The 18,998-nt window shown below is 38.3% G+C and overlaps 1 protein-coding gene across 7 annotated transcripts in view; it reads left to right on the forward strand.

The window, feature by feature from the left end:
• LOC148871018 (uncharacterized) overlaps nucleotides 1-12,913 on the forward strand; it is a 28,453-nt gene extending 15,540 nt beyond the window's left edge. For 3 of the 7 annotated variants that reach the window (XM_088970338.1, XM_088970340.1, XM_088970339.1), the window contains 10 exons: nucleotides 2,527-2,643; nucleotides 2,799-2,908; nucleotides 3,549-3,650; nucleotides 4,001-4,119; nucleotides 4,256-4,353; nucleotides 9,769-9,856; nucleotides 9,942-10,076; nucleotides 10,162-10,270; nucleotides 11,955-12,085; nucleotides 12,628-12,913. In XM_088970338.1, coding sequence (XP_088826464.1) covers nucleotides 2,582-2,643; nucleotides 2,799-2,908; nucleotides 3,549-3,650; nucleotides 4,001-4,119; nucleotides 4,256-4,353; nucleotides 9,769-9,856; nucleotides 9,942-10,076; nucleotides 10,162-10,270; nucleotides 11,955-12,085; nucleotides 12,628-12,672 — 999 coding nt within the window. In that variant the 5' untranslated portion in view covers nucleotides 2,527-2,581 and the 3' untranslated portion in view covers nucleotides 12,673-12,913. Of the gene's footprint in view, nucleotides 1-2,526; nucleotides 2,644-2,798; nucleotides 2,909-3,548; nucleotides 3,651-4,000; nucleotides 4,120-4,255; nucleotides 4,354-9,768; nucleotides 9,857-9,941; nucleotides 10,077-10,161; nucleotides 10,271-10,443; nucleotides 10,493-11,954; nucleotides 12,086-12,627 lie in introns of all 7 variants that reach the window. The other 4 variants (XM_088970341.1, XM_088970342.1, XR_016107336.1 and 1 more) reach the window with 3 other exon arrangements.
• The last annotated feature ends 6,085 nt before the right edge of the window (nucleotides 12,914-18,998 follow it).

Raw genomic sequence — 18,998 nt, forward strand, 5'->3', positions numbered from 1 at the left:
TTGAGGAGAGAGAGATGGAAGAGTGTGCAAACATTTTAGAGTGTGTAGTATCCAATTGGCCAGTGAAGCCTCTTGGGGATAATCCAATGAGACAAAACTTCTGGGATTTGGTGCTAGAGAGATTTGAGAAGTGGCTTTTGGGGGGGGGGGGAGAGCCACATTGTATAAATCTACCCTTTCCAACCTTCTGATATATTTTTTAAGTTTTTAAAATGCCAGGGAGGATTTCCAAAAGGCTGAAAAAATTAATGAGGGATGTTCTATGGGACCTAGGTGAGCGGAAAAGGATCATAGGGTTAGGTGGGGTCTGGTGAGCAAAAGCAAAGAGTGTGGAGGCCTAGGGTTAGGGAATATTCAGAAGAGGAATGTTGCCTTGTTGGATAGTAGTTATGGAGGATTCTCCTAGAGAAAGAAAGGTTGTGGGTAAAGATCGTGGAAAGTATTCATGGGCTTGCTAGCAATGGATAGGATGCTGGAATTTTGGCTAGGACTACAAGAGCTTTTCCATGGAAAGCTATCCAAGTTTCTTTACCTCTCTTCATTCTGTGGACAAGGTATGATTTGCATTTCGGTAACCTCATTAAATTTTGAGAAGAAGTCTGGATCGGGGATTCTCCCTTGAAGGATAAGTTTCCTTCTCAGTTTGCCTTGTCTAATCTGAAAAATAAGTCTATATCCAGTTTCTTGGTGCCCTCACAAGCTTCCTCAGGGTTTGGGTGGAACTTGGATTTTAGAAGAGCTGAAGAGCAATTAGGGAGTCAGAACTGAATAGTACTGTCTCCTCTTAATATTCTAAAAGGTATTTTCTCGTGCTTCTTACTTCACTGGCCAATTGGATACTACACACTCTAAAATGTTTGCACACTCCTCTTCTCTCTCCTCAAGATTTACCCCTACTATACAGCTTTTGTCAAGGTTCACTTTTAGATTAGACATTAGCTCAAACATCTCTATGCTAAGTTTCAAATTCCTAAACCATCTACCATCACCACCTTCACAAAAGAGGATTGTATCATCCGCGAATTGCAGATGAGTTAGAGGTACCTCATCCTTACCAACTCTCCGAAGTTTGGGAGTTTCTGTTGGGAAGCAATCCTGGAAAGAGTCAACACTTGTGATCTTCTTCAGAGAAAGAGGCCTACGAGTTGTTTATCTCCCCACAGGTGTGTTCTATGCAAGGCTGAAGGTGAGACTGGTTGTCATTTACTGATTTCCTGCTCTGTTACTAATCACATTTGGGAGTGGTGTTCATCTTTGTTTGGGTGCAGATGGTCTCCTCCACCAGATGTACAAAGACTTTTTGCTCTATCCTTGTTTAGCTGGTTGAAAAAAATAGGAAGAGTTATGTAGAGATATCTCAGGGCTGTTGTTTGTTGGACTATTTGGGAAGAAAGAAATGGGAGGATTTTCTCAGATAGGGAAAGAAGACTGCTAGAAATTCTGGAGCTGATTCGGATCAGAGTGGTACATTGGCTGAAGTCTTTGGCTCTTTTTAAAGACTTTTCAGTGGATGATTTGTTCAGAAATTTGAAGGAAATTGCAAGTTCAGCTCCAGTTAAAGACACATCCTTACCCTCTTGGACTCCTAGTGGTTTTATCAAACTTAATTTTGATGGAAGTAGCATGGGTAATCCGGGTCCATCAGGTATTGGGGGTGTCTTAAGAAATGAGGAGGGAGTGACAATTGCTCTCTTTTCGGGGCCAATTGGATTGGGTGATTCTCTTAAAGCTGAGATTTCAGCTGTTATTGAGGGAACTCAAAGGGCAATCAAACTGAATATCACCAAATTGGTCATAGAAGGTGGTTCTAAACTGGTAGTGGTTGGCTGAGAAATGATACTGCTAATTTTTGGAACTACAGCAATGAGAAGAGGAAATTTAATTGGTTAACCAAGAATATTGAGGTGAAGATGAGTTGGGTTAAAAGAAGTGCCAACTCCTTTGCTGATGGGTTAGCTAAACAAGGGGCATCTAGTGACTCTTTGTTATGGGCTATCTTGTAATTGTTTTCTTTCTTGTTGTTTTGGTTAGGTGAGATAAGAGAGTTTATCTCCCTCTTCTTGTACCTGTGTTTTTTCTCTCTAATTATAATAAAATCTGCGAGTTATTGATAACACATAGGAGATGGAAGCCAGTCTGACTTTCAATGAATAAACACTTAATTTTTGTTGTTAAAATTTTACAAATAAAAATAAAATTAAAAAGAAAAAAAAAGACTTGCACATAAAACACTGGTTAAGCATTAGCCACTTTTAAAGTGACAACATGTGGTATGGACTAAAACAAAAATCCCTTCTTATCCAAACTCACTGGATTCAAATAGTGGGAAATCCAGCTCGCAATCCTTCTCTATTGAAATTATAAAGAGGTATTTGGTGTGTTATTTTTTATGTTTGAGCTTATTTCAGGCATACTATGATATTTGGGCATTTTCAAATAATTTTTGGTTCTGATTCAGCTATCCATGTTTCCAGAATTCAAAATATAATGATTTTTTTTAACACTTTTTTTTTTTTAATTTTCCAGCTTCTGTACATATTTTTAATTGAAATAGGAGGGAGAGGCAACAAGAGATTCCGAGATGCAGCATGATGAAGTTATATGGCAAGTCATCAGACACAACCACTGTAGTTTTATGGCCAAGTAAGTTTATAAACTATTCTCTTGGGCTCTCAGTTCAACCCAGACAATGAAAAAAATAAATGAATGAAAGAAGAAAAAGCTATTAGCTTTATTTAATTGCTTGTCTAGGTTTTATTCAATTTATCTTTTACCATCTCACTTGGGTTGGTTATCAGGATCACGACTGGGAATTTTTGTCGGAACCCGTATAATGTGACTGGAATTTGCAATCGAAGCTCTTGTCCACTTGCCAATAGTCGCTATGCCACCATACGGGACCATGATGGTATCAATTTTATTATCTTTCTATCATCTATAAAAAAATTGATTTTCTTTCTTTGAATATATCTTTCTGGTCCCCCCCCCCCTTTGCATTCAACTTATTTAGGTGGAACTTCTGAAGATGTTGAATTCAATCTAGCAGAAACCACCTGAAGTATTGGTAAACAACATGGAGTTCTCTATCCTATATTCCCATTGCTCTTGTTCAAAGAGTTGATTATCCCACTTCCCCTCCTGAGAACACTTGAAACATGGGGGATGGGAGGGATCTGAATAGACATCAGCTTGAATCATATGTATGCACAAGTGTTAAATGACTCACCTTATGCACATGGATGTGCAAAACATCAAAATGCGGAGTGGGCTGCAGCTCTAATCCATGTTTCAATAAGGTCATTGTAACTGATGAGGCTGCATAATATTGTTTGATCCCACGTAAGTGCTTTCCGAGGAAATGCATTCACTGGTAGATGGACGGGCTAGGAGGTTTTGTCAAATAGAAGCTTCACTTTATTGCAATTCTACTACTCAATCCTGCTACCCAAGTTCTTTTTTGAACTCTGCCATTTTCAAAACATGCTTCTTTTAATGATTTGTCTGACTCTTTGCTAATGGTCAATCTTGGTGCAATGGTGAAACCTCAGGCCGAGAGAAGTTACTTTATGCAAAAATATGCCGAAGGGAAAAGGTTAGGTTCATGTCAAGTTCACCCTCCCAAGACCCTGGATCACAGGGACCAGCATTGGGTAATAGCCCATATTTGTTTGACCCTTTGCTATTGTGTTCCCTATAAATGAAGTTCTTTTGGTATTAAATTAGTATCTTGCAGAAGCTGCTTGGTTCATGAATGGACTTCACATTAATGTTCTTTACATGTATTTTAGTTGCTATATTTCATTTTTATATTTTGTATTATGTGCCATTATGTTTTCTACTTGTACACTTTTCTTTTTCTATGTGGAAATTGCTTTCTCTGTTTTTTTACTTTTATGTAATCCCTTTTGTGGTTACCAAGATTTGGATGATGAAGGCTTCTTTTTGATATTGCAGTTGCTATGCCTCCCTTCTCATGTTGAGCCATTTATGCACTGTGCAGGAATCTTTTATTTATATATGAAAACTATAGAGAGGGCTCATATGCCAAATAAGTTGTGGGAAAGAGTTAAGTTGCCAAGAAACTATGAGAAGGCACTTGAAATCATTGATAAGTATCTGGTATTCCCCTTCACCTAAAACTTCACCCCTTTGCTTTTCTTCCTTTGTCTTGCACTTGGTTTAAAATACCTAATATTTCATAATTTTCATGAAGTTTACATTGCTTACTTTTTTACATTCATTTTGGACATGACAGATGTATTGGCCTAAGTTCCTTGTACACAAAACAAAGCAACGGCTCACCAAAATGACTCAAATGCGGATACGCATGAGGAAGCTTGCACTAAAAACAAGGTATGCAATTTCTTATGTAATCAACTATCTTTAGATTTTAAAATTAGTCACCTATAGATTTTATAACCATGATTTCCACCTATAGTAATATGATTCTTAAGCATGCTAAGCAATCCAGCACATGGCCACTTATGCATTTTTTTTGTTTTATTAGTTACCTTTTTAAGAGATATATTTTTTTGTTTTATTAGTCCATAATTTTATATCAAATTTTAAAGGAGATAGACTATCAAGTACCAACAGCTCAGCCAATGGGCCAGATACTCAATTTAGTATCGGAACTCAAAAGTATTAATTAATAAGATCATAAACAATTGCCACACAAATTGAGGTTTAAGGGGTGGTCTTTGGCCATCGGATCAGCCAACCAGCTACAGTGTTGTGTCATGTATCTGGGCATCTCCATGTGACTGCCTGCCCTGCGGGCTGCAGCATTCTTCTTCTCCTACTTCACTATCCTCTCTTCGTCTCTGCTTCTCAACTCTTAGCATCTCGTGAGGATTCCAACTTCATCAACGAAAATGAGGACTCACAAGCCCATCAACCCACACTTTCTGTGCTTCGAAAACCCAAGGCTCCGCCAAGCCTACATGCCTTGCAGACATGGAAGACAGCCATCTTCTCCAACCCTTTCAACTTCACTGCTAACTAGAATGGCCCCGGTGTCTTCTCCTACAGTGGCATCTTTTGTTCTCCATCCTTCTTCAATTCTTCCGTTACAGTAGTATCTGGCATCGATCTCAACCACGCTGACGTTGCTGGTTATCTCCCACCCAAGCTTGGCCTCTTAACGGATCTGGCTATTTTCCACCTCAATTCCAACCGTTTCTGCGGCATCGTCCCAGATACTTTACTGCATTTCAAGTTGCTCTATGAGCTCAACCTCAGCAACAACCGCTTCGTCGGCCAGTTCCCCAATGTCGTCCTGTCGCTCACATTGCTCAAATACTTGAATCTTCGCTTCAATGACTTCGAGGGCTCCACCCTTCCAGTCTCTTTGACAAGGACCTCAATACCTTCCTTTTTAAGAAGTATTACGAATGATGAATCATTAAAATGTTTTCTTTGATGGGAAAATATTTTTTTTTTCCAAATTCCCAGTCGCTTTTGGGCATCCTGCTCAGCCTATGCTTGACTAGAATTCTAGTTTAGTATTCTTCTATCGTTGGTTATTCACTTCTGGAAGTTGGATGTGGAGTATCATGGAAGAAACCTAGATTGTAAAATATGTCCTTTTTATATTAATGAAGCACTGATTTACATACATGGTTGATGGTGAGAAAGATTATATAGCTATCTAATATAGATTATCCCATTTTTAACAAGTAATCTGCATTTCATGTTTTCAAAATTATCTGGACCTGTAAATTATATGTTAAAATAACCTAGTTCCACTTGAAAGCTTATTTAGTTACTTCAGGTTTGAGTTTGGAGTCTGACATTAGACACCGTCTGCATTAAACATGCAGCAAGTGTTGTGATAAAGAACTTGAGTTTATGGATCTGAAACAAACTATGACCCTTCCAATCCAACCATATCTAACATTAAGACTTTGCAAGGGTTCCATCTTGCAAGATAGGATATATTATCGGATGCTGAATGTTCATTTACGGAGAAAGAAAATATGGCAATGCGCATACAATTACGGTTTAAAATGTTGGTTTCGTTGGGATTTGGAAAGGTTACCACTTAAAGATAAGAAATATGTCACAAGTATCAGAAATTTTGTGTGGATTTATTGTAAAAATTTTAGGACTTTTTGCATAAAAAATGATCAAGATTGGTCATTTAACAATTTTGGTTACGTTTTGAAACTAATAGCAAAAACAGTAAGCAGGAGATGTTTTGGTCTTTTCTGGACAAAAATACCCTTAAGTAAATGGCTGGTCTATGAGACCTTATTTAAGTACTCAGCGCGAGATGTTTTGGGCTTTTTTTATTCTTGCTTTGTTAGGTCTCTCGTCTCTCCCTCTCTGTAGCAAAAACTAAATGTGAATTTATGTTTCTTTTAGGAATCTTGTGTAGCAAAAACTAAACGCTAAAACATTTGTCAAGTAGGAATCTTAAAAGCATAGGGGCCAATTTGTGCTTGAGGCGCAAGGTGAGGCGTGTGCCTTTTTGAAGCATGGCGAAAAATTACAAAAAAAAAAACTAAAAAATAAAAAGTCAGAAAATTAAAAAAATGCCAAAAGAATTAAAATGCAAAGAAATATTAAACATAATGTTAATAAAAAATATAAACTTAAATTTTAAGAAAACATGTTATCTAAAATTAAGATACGTAAAGCGTATTCAAATGAAAATTTAAAAATAAAAGCAAACATACAAAGCATTTTCAAGCATGTAAAACCCACAATCTCCTTTTTTTCCTCAAGTGCATTACTTCAAGAAGCTAATGTTATGTAAAACATATTGCATTCTTGATTCTATGAGTCGCCTTTGTCCCACACCCCTCGAGGCAAGTCTGAACAAGAAGACCGTCCTCATCATCATAGTCTAGAGAGAAAGACGAAACTACTCTCCCTCTTCTCACCATCCTCACTGTCATAGTTTGGAGAGAAAGACAAAACTCTTCTCTCTTTACACGGTCTTCATCATCATGGTTTGGAGTTAAAGACAAAACTAATCTCCCTTTCCTCCCACCGTTGCTGATATCTAGGTTTTGTCACAGAGAGAGAGAGAGAGAGAGAGTTCCATCGTCATTGGAACTTGGAAATCAGAACCAAAGAGTGAAAAGAGTGTTGAAGAGAAGAATGGAATGCTCTTTAAATTAGGGGCATTTTGGTTCCAATGAAGACATTTTCTTGCCGTTCACTATTTTTGCAATTCTTTTTTTGCAAATGTATCCAATTTTGTCAATATGCAAAACTTTATTAATTTTTATGCAAAAGCCCAAAATTGTATGATAGTTTAAATATTAATCCATAAAAATATTTGTTATTATATATGTTTTTTAAATTTTAAAAAGACATGCTCTTGTGAATAGTATATTGTTATAAAATGATAAAAAAAAGATGCTTTTGGCATGATTACGATGTTTAAATATGGGCTCTTCACCCGCTTAGGATAAATTTTAGGGTTTTAAAATTATTATATAGTAGTTGCATATGTTTTGTTTATAAATATTATTTTGTTATGTTTATTTAATATAAAAGTTATAATTTGCATATTGTTGGTGTGAAAATTTTAATAAATTCTCATGCAACATAATTCACTCAATCAAGTTATTGAGTTTTTATTATTTTGGGTAAGGCCCATTCAGGGAATCATATGGATTGTTCCCCTTAATTACATCTCCACGAGAAAGTAGAGAACACCTTTTGATTCTGGCTTGGAGAAAGAACTTTTCATTTGCTTTTCTTTTACATCAAGTGTACAAGAATGAGAAGAAAGAAAAAGAAAATACAAATGAGAAACTATACAGCAATACATTTCTCTTTTCTTTTTAATACGAGGAAAATTTCCTTCTCACTCCTTTCTTCACAATAAACTGTAATCAATCAGATGAAATTCTGATTGTAGACAACCTTAATTGTTTGAATTTTGCATACCAAAAGGGAACCGTAGTCAATCAAATTGAACATTTGATTGTAGACTAATTTTCATCCCTCTGCTCTTCATTTTCATTTGAAGGGAACCATAATCAGCCTTCGAGAATTAGACTGTAGATGGTTTAATCCCTAACTTTGTCTTGAAAGAGGGACCATAATCAACCAAGTAGTGGCACCTGGTTGTAGGTGGTTTATTCCCCTCTACTCTTCATTTTCATTTGAAGGGAACCATAATCAGCCTTCGAGAATTAGACCGTAGATGGTTTAATCCCTAACTTTTCCTTGAAGGAGGGACCATAATCAACCAAGTAGAGGCACCTGGTTGTAAATGGTTTATTTCCCTCTATTCCCTTTATTAAAAGTGAATAAAAGAGAGAGGAAGAAGGATACATAGCAGAATACACACACACACATATATATATTTATTTATTTATTTATATAGGAAGTATTCATAGAGAGGACTTTCTTTTTTCTACCTGTATTGGTGAGACTTTTCCTTCCCTGTGAAGAGTCTCTCTGTCTGTTTCTAGCTTCCCCTTAAGGAGCTTAAATAGGGAGTGGGGTAGTTATGTAACTACCCCCTCCTAGGTGAAGGATACCTGTCCCTCCCACTTAAAGAGAGGGAACTCCCCACTTAAAGAGGGGGAACTCCTATACGGGATACTTTTTTAAAGTTTTAATGATTTGGCTAGCAGACTAGCCAACCATTTATTTGAGTTCTAATTTATTTAAATATTATTTGGATTAAAAAAATGCCTTCAACACATATGGATATATATTTTTTGGATTGATTGATTGATTTACATATGAAAATTCTTCTTATTCTATTACAAAAAAAAAAGGAAAAGTCATATATAATGATAAGTTTGAAAGAAACCATGAGTTTGAAGAAAAAACACAAATTATTTGAAAGAAACCATGAGTTTGAGAACTTTACATTTAATATAAATTTCTGATAAGTAGGACAATTTCATTAAGTGAAAAGAGAAAACCTTAACAAGCACCAAGGACAAGAGACAATCGGCATTTCATGTTGATAACTTGATACTCATGTAATGGAAACATTTTGTGGCAATACTAGGAAATATTTAGACATTTAAACCATTCATACAAGATGAGGGTTTTAAATGGTGGGAAAGTTAATTATTCATGGGTGTTCAGCTATCAACATGGTTTAACACATCATTAATGAGGGTTTTGAACTAAGGTATAGCAAAAGATCAGAAATGGTGGTGGTTGCATAACCAATGTTTAGAAAACTAGACCGAACCGCCCGGTCGAACTGGTTAAACCATGACCCAGGACCCTGACAGGTTTGGTCACACCCCAAAAATCGGACTTGCTCAAAACCCGATGAAACCCGGCTGACTGGCTGGTTTAACTGGAAATCTAGTGAGCCAGTCCCGATTTCTTGAAACAGCTCGGGTCTATACATAAGTGAAATTTTAAAATGTTGTTAACAAGATTTGAACAAAGGACCTCTTATTTTCATAGATTACTTAATTACCACTAGTCCACTTCTTTAATTATGCTAATTAATGACTATTTATTGAACTTATTACATTATTATGCACGTATTTTAAAGAAAATGCAAGTTAAAAGGCTTGAACCCTAGTCATTTGCTTTAAAAATTAAGAAGCTTACCATCCATCCACAATATTTAAGTACATTAAAAGTTGTAAAATATATTATATATAATATTTATGTGACCCGTAGTATATATATGTATGTGCCATGTCATCACAGTTCGACCTCCGGTTCGATCCGACTATGCTTGGTCCATTTCTCTAAACATTGTTTATAACTAAACTTCTCCTGCCCCTTCTTAACCCCTTTGACTACTGATTCTTTTCTGTTTTGTAGAGAAAAGATAATGACAACACCAAGAAAGGAGAAAAAGAGAGAGGCTAGGAGAGAGGAAAAGGCCGAAAAGGCTGCACTTTTGGATAAGGTCATCATCTTTGCCTTGTGATTGTGGTTCATTACTTGGTTTAATCTACATTTCAGTCGTTGCTAAAATGTTTTATCTTTTGCAGAGTATTGAAAAAGAATTGTTAGAACGCCTTAAGAAAGGAGTTTATGGTGACATATACAACTATCCTCTTAAGGAATATAATAAAGTTCTTGATATGGAAGGACTACAGGCTGCTAGTGAGGATGAAGAGGAGGAGGTATGGTCATCACAAGTTTCTTCTGGTTTTTCCTATTCATGATCTATAATGTGAATACCTATGTGTCTTATGCTGACATGAGCAGGAACCTGAGATAGAATATGTAGAAGGCTATGAGGAACTTGAAGAAGAAGAAGATATGGAAGATTTTGGTGGCCCTGCAATTGATGAGTCTTTGAAGGATGATGATTCTGGTAATGCAACATTTTTTATTCTTATTGCCGATCTCATCATCATTCAAGCATTAGCCTAACTATTTGTGGTCCGTTGTTAAATTATGAGTGCTTAAACCATTTCTTGCTACTTGGACCTATGTCCTTTTTGGTCTACTACACCCTGCCCTTCTAACCCATTCAACTTGAAGCAGATCACTTCTCATGGGTGTTGTCAATGGTCTTATGCACATGACAGCCATTGTAAGTCTACTTTCTCTCATTTTGTCACCTATTGGAGCCACTTTTGGGTTCCTCTGAATGGATTCATTTCTGACCCTTATCTTTCTTGTTTTTCCACTCAGCCATTTCTGCATACACGTTTTCCCAACATTTTGCTCCATACAGCATAGCTAGCCTTACAACTATTTTTAGAATTTTCCTTTTAACCTAAGTGATATTCACCTATCACATAAGACTTCGGATGCAGCCTTCCATTTATTTCCCATCATGCTCTAATTCTATGGGTGACATCCTCCTCAATCTATCCCTTGTTGTTCATCCATTCATTGTAATAAAATATCTTCTTATAAGGCAATGAAAGTTATACAATCAGTATTTTTTATACGGGAATTAAGAATTTCAGAGCCTAACATAAACTTGTTTGGGGTTGCCTCAAGGGGTGTGGTACAAAAGTGACTCAGAGAATCAAGAATGCAGTATGTTTTACATCACATTTGTTACTTGAAGCAATGCAATTAAGGAAAAAAAGAGTGGGTTTCACATGCTTGAAAATGCTTTATATGTTTGTTTTTATTTTTAAATTTTCATTTGAATATGCTTTACGTGTTATGTTTATGTATTTTTGTTTTAGATAATAGGTTTTTTTAAACATTTATTTTAATATTTAAGTTTATATTTTTTTATTAGCATTATGTTTAATATTTTTTGATTTTTTTGCATTTTTTTTTAATTTTTGGCACTTTTTTGAATTTTCTGACCTTTTTTTCGTAATTTTGTGCTTTGCTTAAGAAGGAATGCGCCTCGCCTTGTGAGGCTCAAATTGGCCCTTGCTCTTTTAAAACACTGGGTCTCCAATCCTAAGTGTATGGTGTACCCTGATTTGCACACCTATTATTAAATTTACATAGCATATATTATGTTATAGCCCTACTTATTTTAAAACCTCCTGTTTCTAAGTTATTTGTCGTCAAACTTAATTTCACATTTAACCTTTCATTAATTTATCAATTAAAACAATGTCATCATCAGACAACATACACCATGGGACCTCCTCCTGAACATGTTTAGTCAATTGATCAGTGCTAAACAGGGGCTAATTGTTGAACCTTGGTGAATAAGAGAATTGGAAAATAAATGGACCAAAGTAACGGTGGTCTTGATGTGAGGCTAAGTCAAGCATCCGCATTATATAGTAAGGATTTTACTTCAGACATGCATTTATAAGTACATAGGTACAGAGGTTCTGTGTGTGCATTATTCATATTGAACTCTTGACAATGTTAAGCTCTCTAGGACAATCTCAATTTTTCTACCATATAGTTCAGAGCTAATAACGGGACTAAGTCTTAATTTTTTCTCGTAAATAGCTATATATTCGTGCATTCCCATGTTTTATGCATGGATACCCACTCACCAACATGTATCCAAAAGAATGCTCTACTTCTGATAATGGATTGAACATGATTAGTTAATGATGATGCAGATGACGTTGGTGAAGATGGTGAAGATATGAAAGCAGTTCATCGGAAGAGGGAGAGAACAGGTTCTCAGCGAAAGATTGAGAGGGAGGAACCTGGTACGAAGTTGAAGAAGAAAGCAAGGGTGATTATTGAGGTAAATATCTATCACATTCTTGTTATCCCACATCCATGCACATGAAAAGCTACTTTCACTGTATTGCACAAGCATGCAAAAAGACATGGTTCACCCACACACACATGCACCATATCTCACTACTAAGGATCAAAAAGAATAATCAAGAAGGGAAAAGGTGGTCATCAACCTGACTCTGAAGGAGTATATCAATTATTGATTGAGGTCCTCTTGGAAATGTATGCAAAAGTGTTATACTACAGAGGTTTCTCCCATAAATGAGAAATAACTAGTTTGTGTTAGTGGCCAACTTGGTTAAATGATCTACTTGAGAGAAATATGCAATTTATTCACTAGGCAACCCTATAGCTATGCATCTGGAAGGTGGACACCACGGTGTAATTGATGGGCAATCACTTCTTTTCTACTGTTTTTACCGTTAAGAAATCCCTGCTAACCAAACTAAAATCTGAAAATTTTAATCACTTCTTTTCTACTGTTTTTACCGTTAAGAAATCCCTGCTAACCAAACTAAAATCTGAAAATTTTGTTGTCATTGTCAGGTTGAACATGAAGATGCTGGTGCAAGGCAAAAGGAAGTCCAATGAAAGAGTCTACAAAGAACGTCTGGAATTAAGCTACCAAGAACAAGTGGTTATTGAGCCATATACAAGCTGTATCGTCTCATGGCTCGCTTGAGGGTGGAGAAATGCTTAGCATCAAATTTTTTATTTAATTTTGACCGCGATATATAGTCGCATCAGATTTTGATCTTTGAAGATAACAACAAAGGCAAAATGTTCATGAGATCAGTTACACAACATTTATGAATGGAAGTTTTGATTTGTATATTGCTCTCTCTCTCTCTCTCATGATATTTGATTTAATACAGAACTCATTTTCACCCAACACACTCAATCGTTGTTGCTGCTTCAGGCCTCTTGATGTAATCTTGTTATGTTAGGATGACAAATTAAGCTCAATTCCCTGCAAGTTGCAGCTTATGCAACCAGACAGGAAACCCACTATAAACAAGATAATTAATTAGCTGGTAGTTAAACAATAGTGTTAAAAGGATTGAATAAGGCCCCAATTTTCTTTTTTGCAAACATAAGGCCTAATACATACTGTAAACAGAAAACAACCCTGCATCGTGGACAGTCTCAAGGAAAGTGCAAATTGCATGATCTAAATTGCCTGAGACCATAGGGAATAAAAACAAATTGAATCAGGCATGGCAAGCAACCTTGACAAGGAGATTGGGAACCATTGATATCACTCCAATACTATCCATCTATGATGAGTTGATAACTAGGAGACCAGTCTTGTAGGGGAATGGTTGGTTTGGGACATTCCTGGGAGTAAGCAATAGGATCGCACAACTGTGACAAGTGTTCTCTCTACCGCGCCATCAAGTGCCATCCATCGTGCCTATAACAGCCACTCCAGTGTCCAAGTGTGTATCATGGGTGGGCTATGCATGTACTTTTGTATGGGAGATTGCCAATGGCACTATTGTAATATTGTAGTATGCTTTTTCACCTTTTTGATGTTTCTTAATGTCACTCCCTCAAAAGCTTAACGTATTCTTTGAGGGGAGGTAGGTAGTCGAGTGAGCTCATAAGTGTGTAAAAGTTAAGCACGAGATCCCCTCGACACTATACTATGTGCTTGTGCTTACCACATATTAATGCAATACAAGTTGCCTTTTGTCTAATTTGTGTGCCTTCTTGTTGCCTTTTGTGTGTTGTTGCTTGCATTTGTAGGCTTTCTCGACCCCATCGAGCGTCGTACGGTGCCTCATCGATTAGCCCCGTGACAATTGGTATCAGAGCAGGAGCTCCTACACACACTCTGGACCTTGTCTTCGTCCCTACATCAACACAATAAAGAGCAACCGTGGCATTGCCGATGACACACCACATGGGCGGCCTCAAGCCCACGACACTGATGGAGCTCCACTTGACGAACCTACCAAGTCACAAGCCCCAAAGGGTCGTACAACCAAAGCTAGCAAGCACGACAAATCAATCGACCAACTAGATCGGGTTGTGAGGTGACAGTGGGAGAAACCCGAGATCGGGTTGATGAACTCCACCTCAACCTAGAGACGGTTGAGAATGTAGTGGTGGAACTAGAAGGACGTTTCAATGGCGCCTTCAGAGACATGCACACCACTATACAGAATTCGGGAGTTGGGCCTTCCCAAAGCAGCCTATAGGGCTTGCTAGACAGATTTCAAGCGCAATTGGATGAGATGAGAGATGAGATGACTCTCCTAAAGAGAGAAGTGGCCAACACACCTTGCACTCCCTCCACCCTAGCTTCCATGAACATCAAGATCCGAGAGCCAACACCTTACTCGGGTGCTCAGGGTGCTAGGGAGCTTGACAACTTCTTGTGGCAATTGGAGCAATATTTCTCCGCTACTGGCATCGTTGACAACCAAACTCAGGTACGTACAACTTCTATGTATTTGACTGATATCGCAATGTTATGGTGGCGTAGGTGTTGCCAAGACATTGAACGTGGAACCCGCACTATCGACACCTGGGTTGGATTCAAGCGTGAGATCAAGCGACAGTTCTACCTAGAAAATGTTGAGTACCTGGCGCGCTGGAGAATGAAGAATCTCAGACATCAAGAATCACTACATGACTATGTCAAGGAGTTTTCGGCCTTGACGCTGGAGATCACTGACATGTCAGACAATGATCTTCTGTTCAATTTTATGGATGGTCTCAAGCCATGGGCCGAGCTCGAACTCCAGCGACGCGGGGTTGGGGACCTCGCCACCGCCATGGCCGTAGCTGAGCAGCTTGTTGATCTGAGAACACCTAAGGAAGATGTGCAAAGACCATCCAGCCCACGTACCACGACTCTGAGTGGGGGTGATGAACAATCAACCTCTACAAAGGAGAAGCCAGTGCCTGCGGACAAGCCCTACAATTACCAACAAGGGAAGAAGTCACAAGGAGGCCCAAGCATTAGGGCCACCAAGCCACTAGGAGACCTCCTCCTGCGCCTTGTTACCTTTGCAACGGGAAGAATTGGACAAGTGACTGTCCAACCCGAAAGAAAATAACTGCCCTCATCGCCAAACTCAGTGATAGTGAAGAGAGCGATGAGGAGAAACCCACCGCGGCGCCAAGAGTAGGCACCCTCCAACTCATCAACGCCATGGTCAAGAAAGAGGCCACATCCAAGCGGCCCACCAAAGCCCACAAGGGGCTGAGTTATGTAGATATCACCCTCGGCGGGAGGCCGACCCAAGCCTTGGTGGACACTGGGGCCACCCACAACTTCATTTCACTTCTAGAGGCCAAGCGACTTGGCTTGACCACCAACAAACAAACGGGGTGGGTCAAGACTGTCAACTCCGGGGCCAAAGCAGTAGAGGGCATGGCCCGTGGAGTAGAACTCCGTGTTGGACCATGGAAAGGACCCATCAATCTATCTGTGGTCCCCTTTGATGATTTTCAGGTTGTTCTTGGAGTGGAGTTCCTCAAGAGGCGGAAGCAGCACTTATGCCACACATCAACAACTTGCTTATTCTGGACGAACACTCCCCTTGCATGGTATCTGTCTCATCAGCCATGCAGATACTTGGGAAACAACTTTCGGCCTTACAGTTGTACCAAGAAACCAGCAATCATGAAGACAACGCCACACCAACAAGGAAGAACCCCTGTCAAGTACCTCACCTCGACATTGGAACTGGTTGGGAAGTCGTCACCAGGAAGAAGTCACCCCCAAGACAGTTCGCTTTCCAGCGCCAACGCCAATGCCAGCGCCCAAGTTAGCACCAACATCGGCATCAGCATCAGCTTCAACACCAACGACATCAACGGAAGCTGACTTCGCAGCGGAAGCCGCAAGCGCCTGCAACTGATGGGCCCAACAGAAAACCCAAGGCTGTGTCAAACCTAGCCCACATCTACTACCACAACCAACAGGGAGAGCGAGTGCCACCTAAGCCATTTAGGGACCACCTTTACATCATCTCTCATGCTAAATCCAGTAGTAGCGTTGTGAGTCAAACTTGGGGAAAAATAAATGGGAACCAACACCCTAACAATCCAAAATATCATTTTGACCTAGCCCTGGCCACAAACCTTCCAAACACCAAGCTAGAGCAACCAAAATCCTACCTTGAAGCAGCCAGACAAGGACTTACCGTAGAGACAAGCCATAGGTTTTCCCGCCATCCAGAACACATTGAAGACTTCCACCCATCATCATGCCTTGGCCTTGGAAAAGATAAACTTCGTGGAGCAGCTGAAGAACCTTCCTTCATCAACAGCAGATCGGAGCCTCAAGTAAAAGCTAGTCTTCGAGGACGAAGACTGAATTGAGTGGGGGAGACTGTGACAAGTGTTCTCTCTGCCGTGCCATCAAGTGCCATCCATCGTGCCTATAACAGCCACTCCAGTGTCCAAGTGTGTGTCATGGGTGGGCTATGCATGTACTTTTGTATGGGAGATTGCCAATGGCACTATTTTAATATTGTAGTATGCTTTTTCACCTTTTTGATGTTTCTTAATGTCACTCCCCCAAAAGCTTAACGTACTCTTTGAGGGGAGGTAGGTAGTCGAGTGAGCTCATGAGCGTGTAAAGGTTAAGCACGAGATCCCCTTGACACTGTACTGTGTGCTTGTGCTTACCACAGATTAATGCAATACAAGTTGCCTTTTGTCTAATTTGTGTGCCTTCTTGTTGCCTTTTGTGTGTTGTTGCTTGCATTTGTAGGCTTTCTCGACCCCATCGAGCGTTGCACAGGGCCTCACCGATTATCCCTGTGACACAACGGCACAAGAATCCATTGTCAGACATTGGGGAAGTTGAAGGATGTGGATTGTGGAACACAATCACCAATGGTTAAGAGAGACTGAGCTGGGGAGTGATTGGTGAGGGAGGGACTTTAAATTTCTTGAATTGGGTTTTTTAAGTTGGATCTATCACTAGAGAGGATTGTTTAGCCATGAAGAATAATTTGCCCTGACTTCGTATTGAAGGTCAAGGAGATCAACTATTATATTTTTTGAAAAATAAGTGGTATTTTTTAAGCATAGAACAAAAAAGTATACAATCTAGGGATGTAAATGGATTGGATCGGATTTGAATAAGGGTATATCTGAATCTGTTCCGATACTGTTCATGACGGATTCGATCCGATCCAAAATTCTGATTGGATCTGATAGGCAAGGATCTGAATTCGAATACGATTGGGAAGTCATAAACCAATTTAAATAAAGAAAAACAAAATATACAAGTATTTTTTTTAATTATTTTCATCATATATACATGTTTTTAAAAAATAAAAAATATATAACAAATTTACAAACATACAATATAAATAATATATTTATAAACAAATAACACGTATATGTATTATATATTCATATAAATAAATATATAGCATATACCGAATTGCATTTTTTGGATCGGATAGGGGTGATCCGAATCCAATCTGAAGATCCAAATAGGGGTCATCCCTAAGGCTGTGTTTGGTTTGAAGGAAAAAGTAAGGAAAGGTAGGGAACCTTTACAAACCTTGCATAGGTTCCCTGCCTTTCCCTTTCTATCCCTACCTTTTCCTTCAAACCAAACATAGCCTAAAGGATCTTAATGACAGATGTAGAATGGCACAAGTAGTATTTTTAACAATTTACATATATACTGAATCCTTATGAATACCAACTATGGCTTAATTTGTATTTTATCAATATTGGCCCTCACCTTCATGTTTAATATATGATCATCCAAAAGCAAAATGATACTTTCAAAAAGGGCATTTTGCATGCAAAAGTTTTGGCGATTCTAGAAGGTTTAAGACATGGTTTTCAAAACCAGACTGGACCGGATGGTCAGACTGAAAAAACCGAGAATTAGTTTGGTGATTGGTTTCATTTTACTTCAAAACCGTTATTTCATAAAAAATCGTTGATTTGGTCAGAAAACTGTTGACTCGGGCGGTTGAATCGTTCAAACCATTAAACGATTAGGCCAACTTTTATTTTTTATTTTTTTGTTAGAAAAGGTCATCCGTTCGAATTGTTAGACCATTTGACCTAGGAACCAGACCCCTAATTGATTCATTGTTCGAATTGGTTTTAAAAACCTCGGTTAAGAAATCTTAAAAAAGACACTTTGTCCAAAGTTATCGTAATTGGTTGATTGTTTGCAAAAAGGAAATTGTGTTCCTCCAAAAAAAAGTTGGGTTCTTGTTAGAGGACATTAAGATTTCACATAAGATTGCTTGTGGAATCTTGGAAGTCTCTTTTCTTTTTATCCCTAGAAGTTTCAATAGGTCAACTCACTTGTTGGTTAGTTATGGTTTTATGTATTTTTTGTGAGTTTGAGGGTGTTCTTGTTTTGTTGTCCAAGTCTTTAGAAGACATAGGTTACAATTACAACATGGTTTTTAAAAACGGACCGGATTATAAACAGTCGGACCAGAAAAATCAGAAATTGGTGAGATAACTGGTTCTGTTTCACCCCAAAAGCACTTTTCGGCCAAAAAACCATTAATTTTGTCAACAAACCACTGATCTAGGCGGTTGAATCATTGACCCAGACAATGCTTTTTTGCAGTTTTTTTTTTTTTAAATCATAATGGGTCGTCCATTCAAATAAGAATATTAGACCATTCACCCTGGAAATCAGTCCCCAGAATGGTTCCCTGTCGGATCCGGTTTTAAAAACTTTGGGTTACAAGCTTTGTATGAATAAGGTTAGTTTTTTTTTAAGTTTGCTTGCCTTCCATTTGTGTGCTTCGATTTGTGTGCTTTCGACTTATATCCTATTAATTTGTTTATATAACAAAAATACTTGTATTTTATTTCTCACAACCCACTTACCAAAAAAATATCTTGCAACCCACCAGCAATTCAATTCGGGTGAATGGATGAGCCTATTTTCAAAATTTTGGTTT

The sequence above is a fragment of the Nelumbo lutea genome, chromosome 2 (assembly GCF_056320005.1).
Source record: "Nelumbo lutea isolate HS-2025 chromosome 2, American lotus-T2T, whole genome shotgun sequence".
NCBI classification, from domain to species: Eukaryota; Viridiplantae; Streptophyta; class Magnoliopsida; order Proteales; family Nelumbonaceae; genus Nelumbo; species Nelumbo lutea.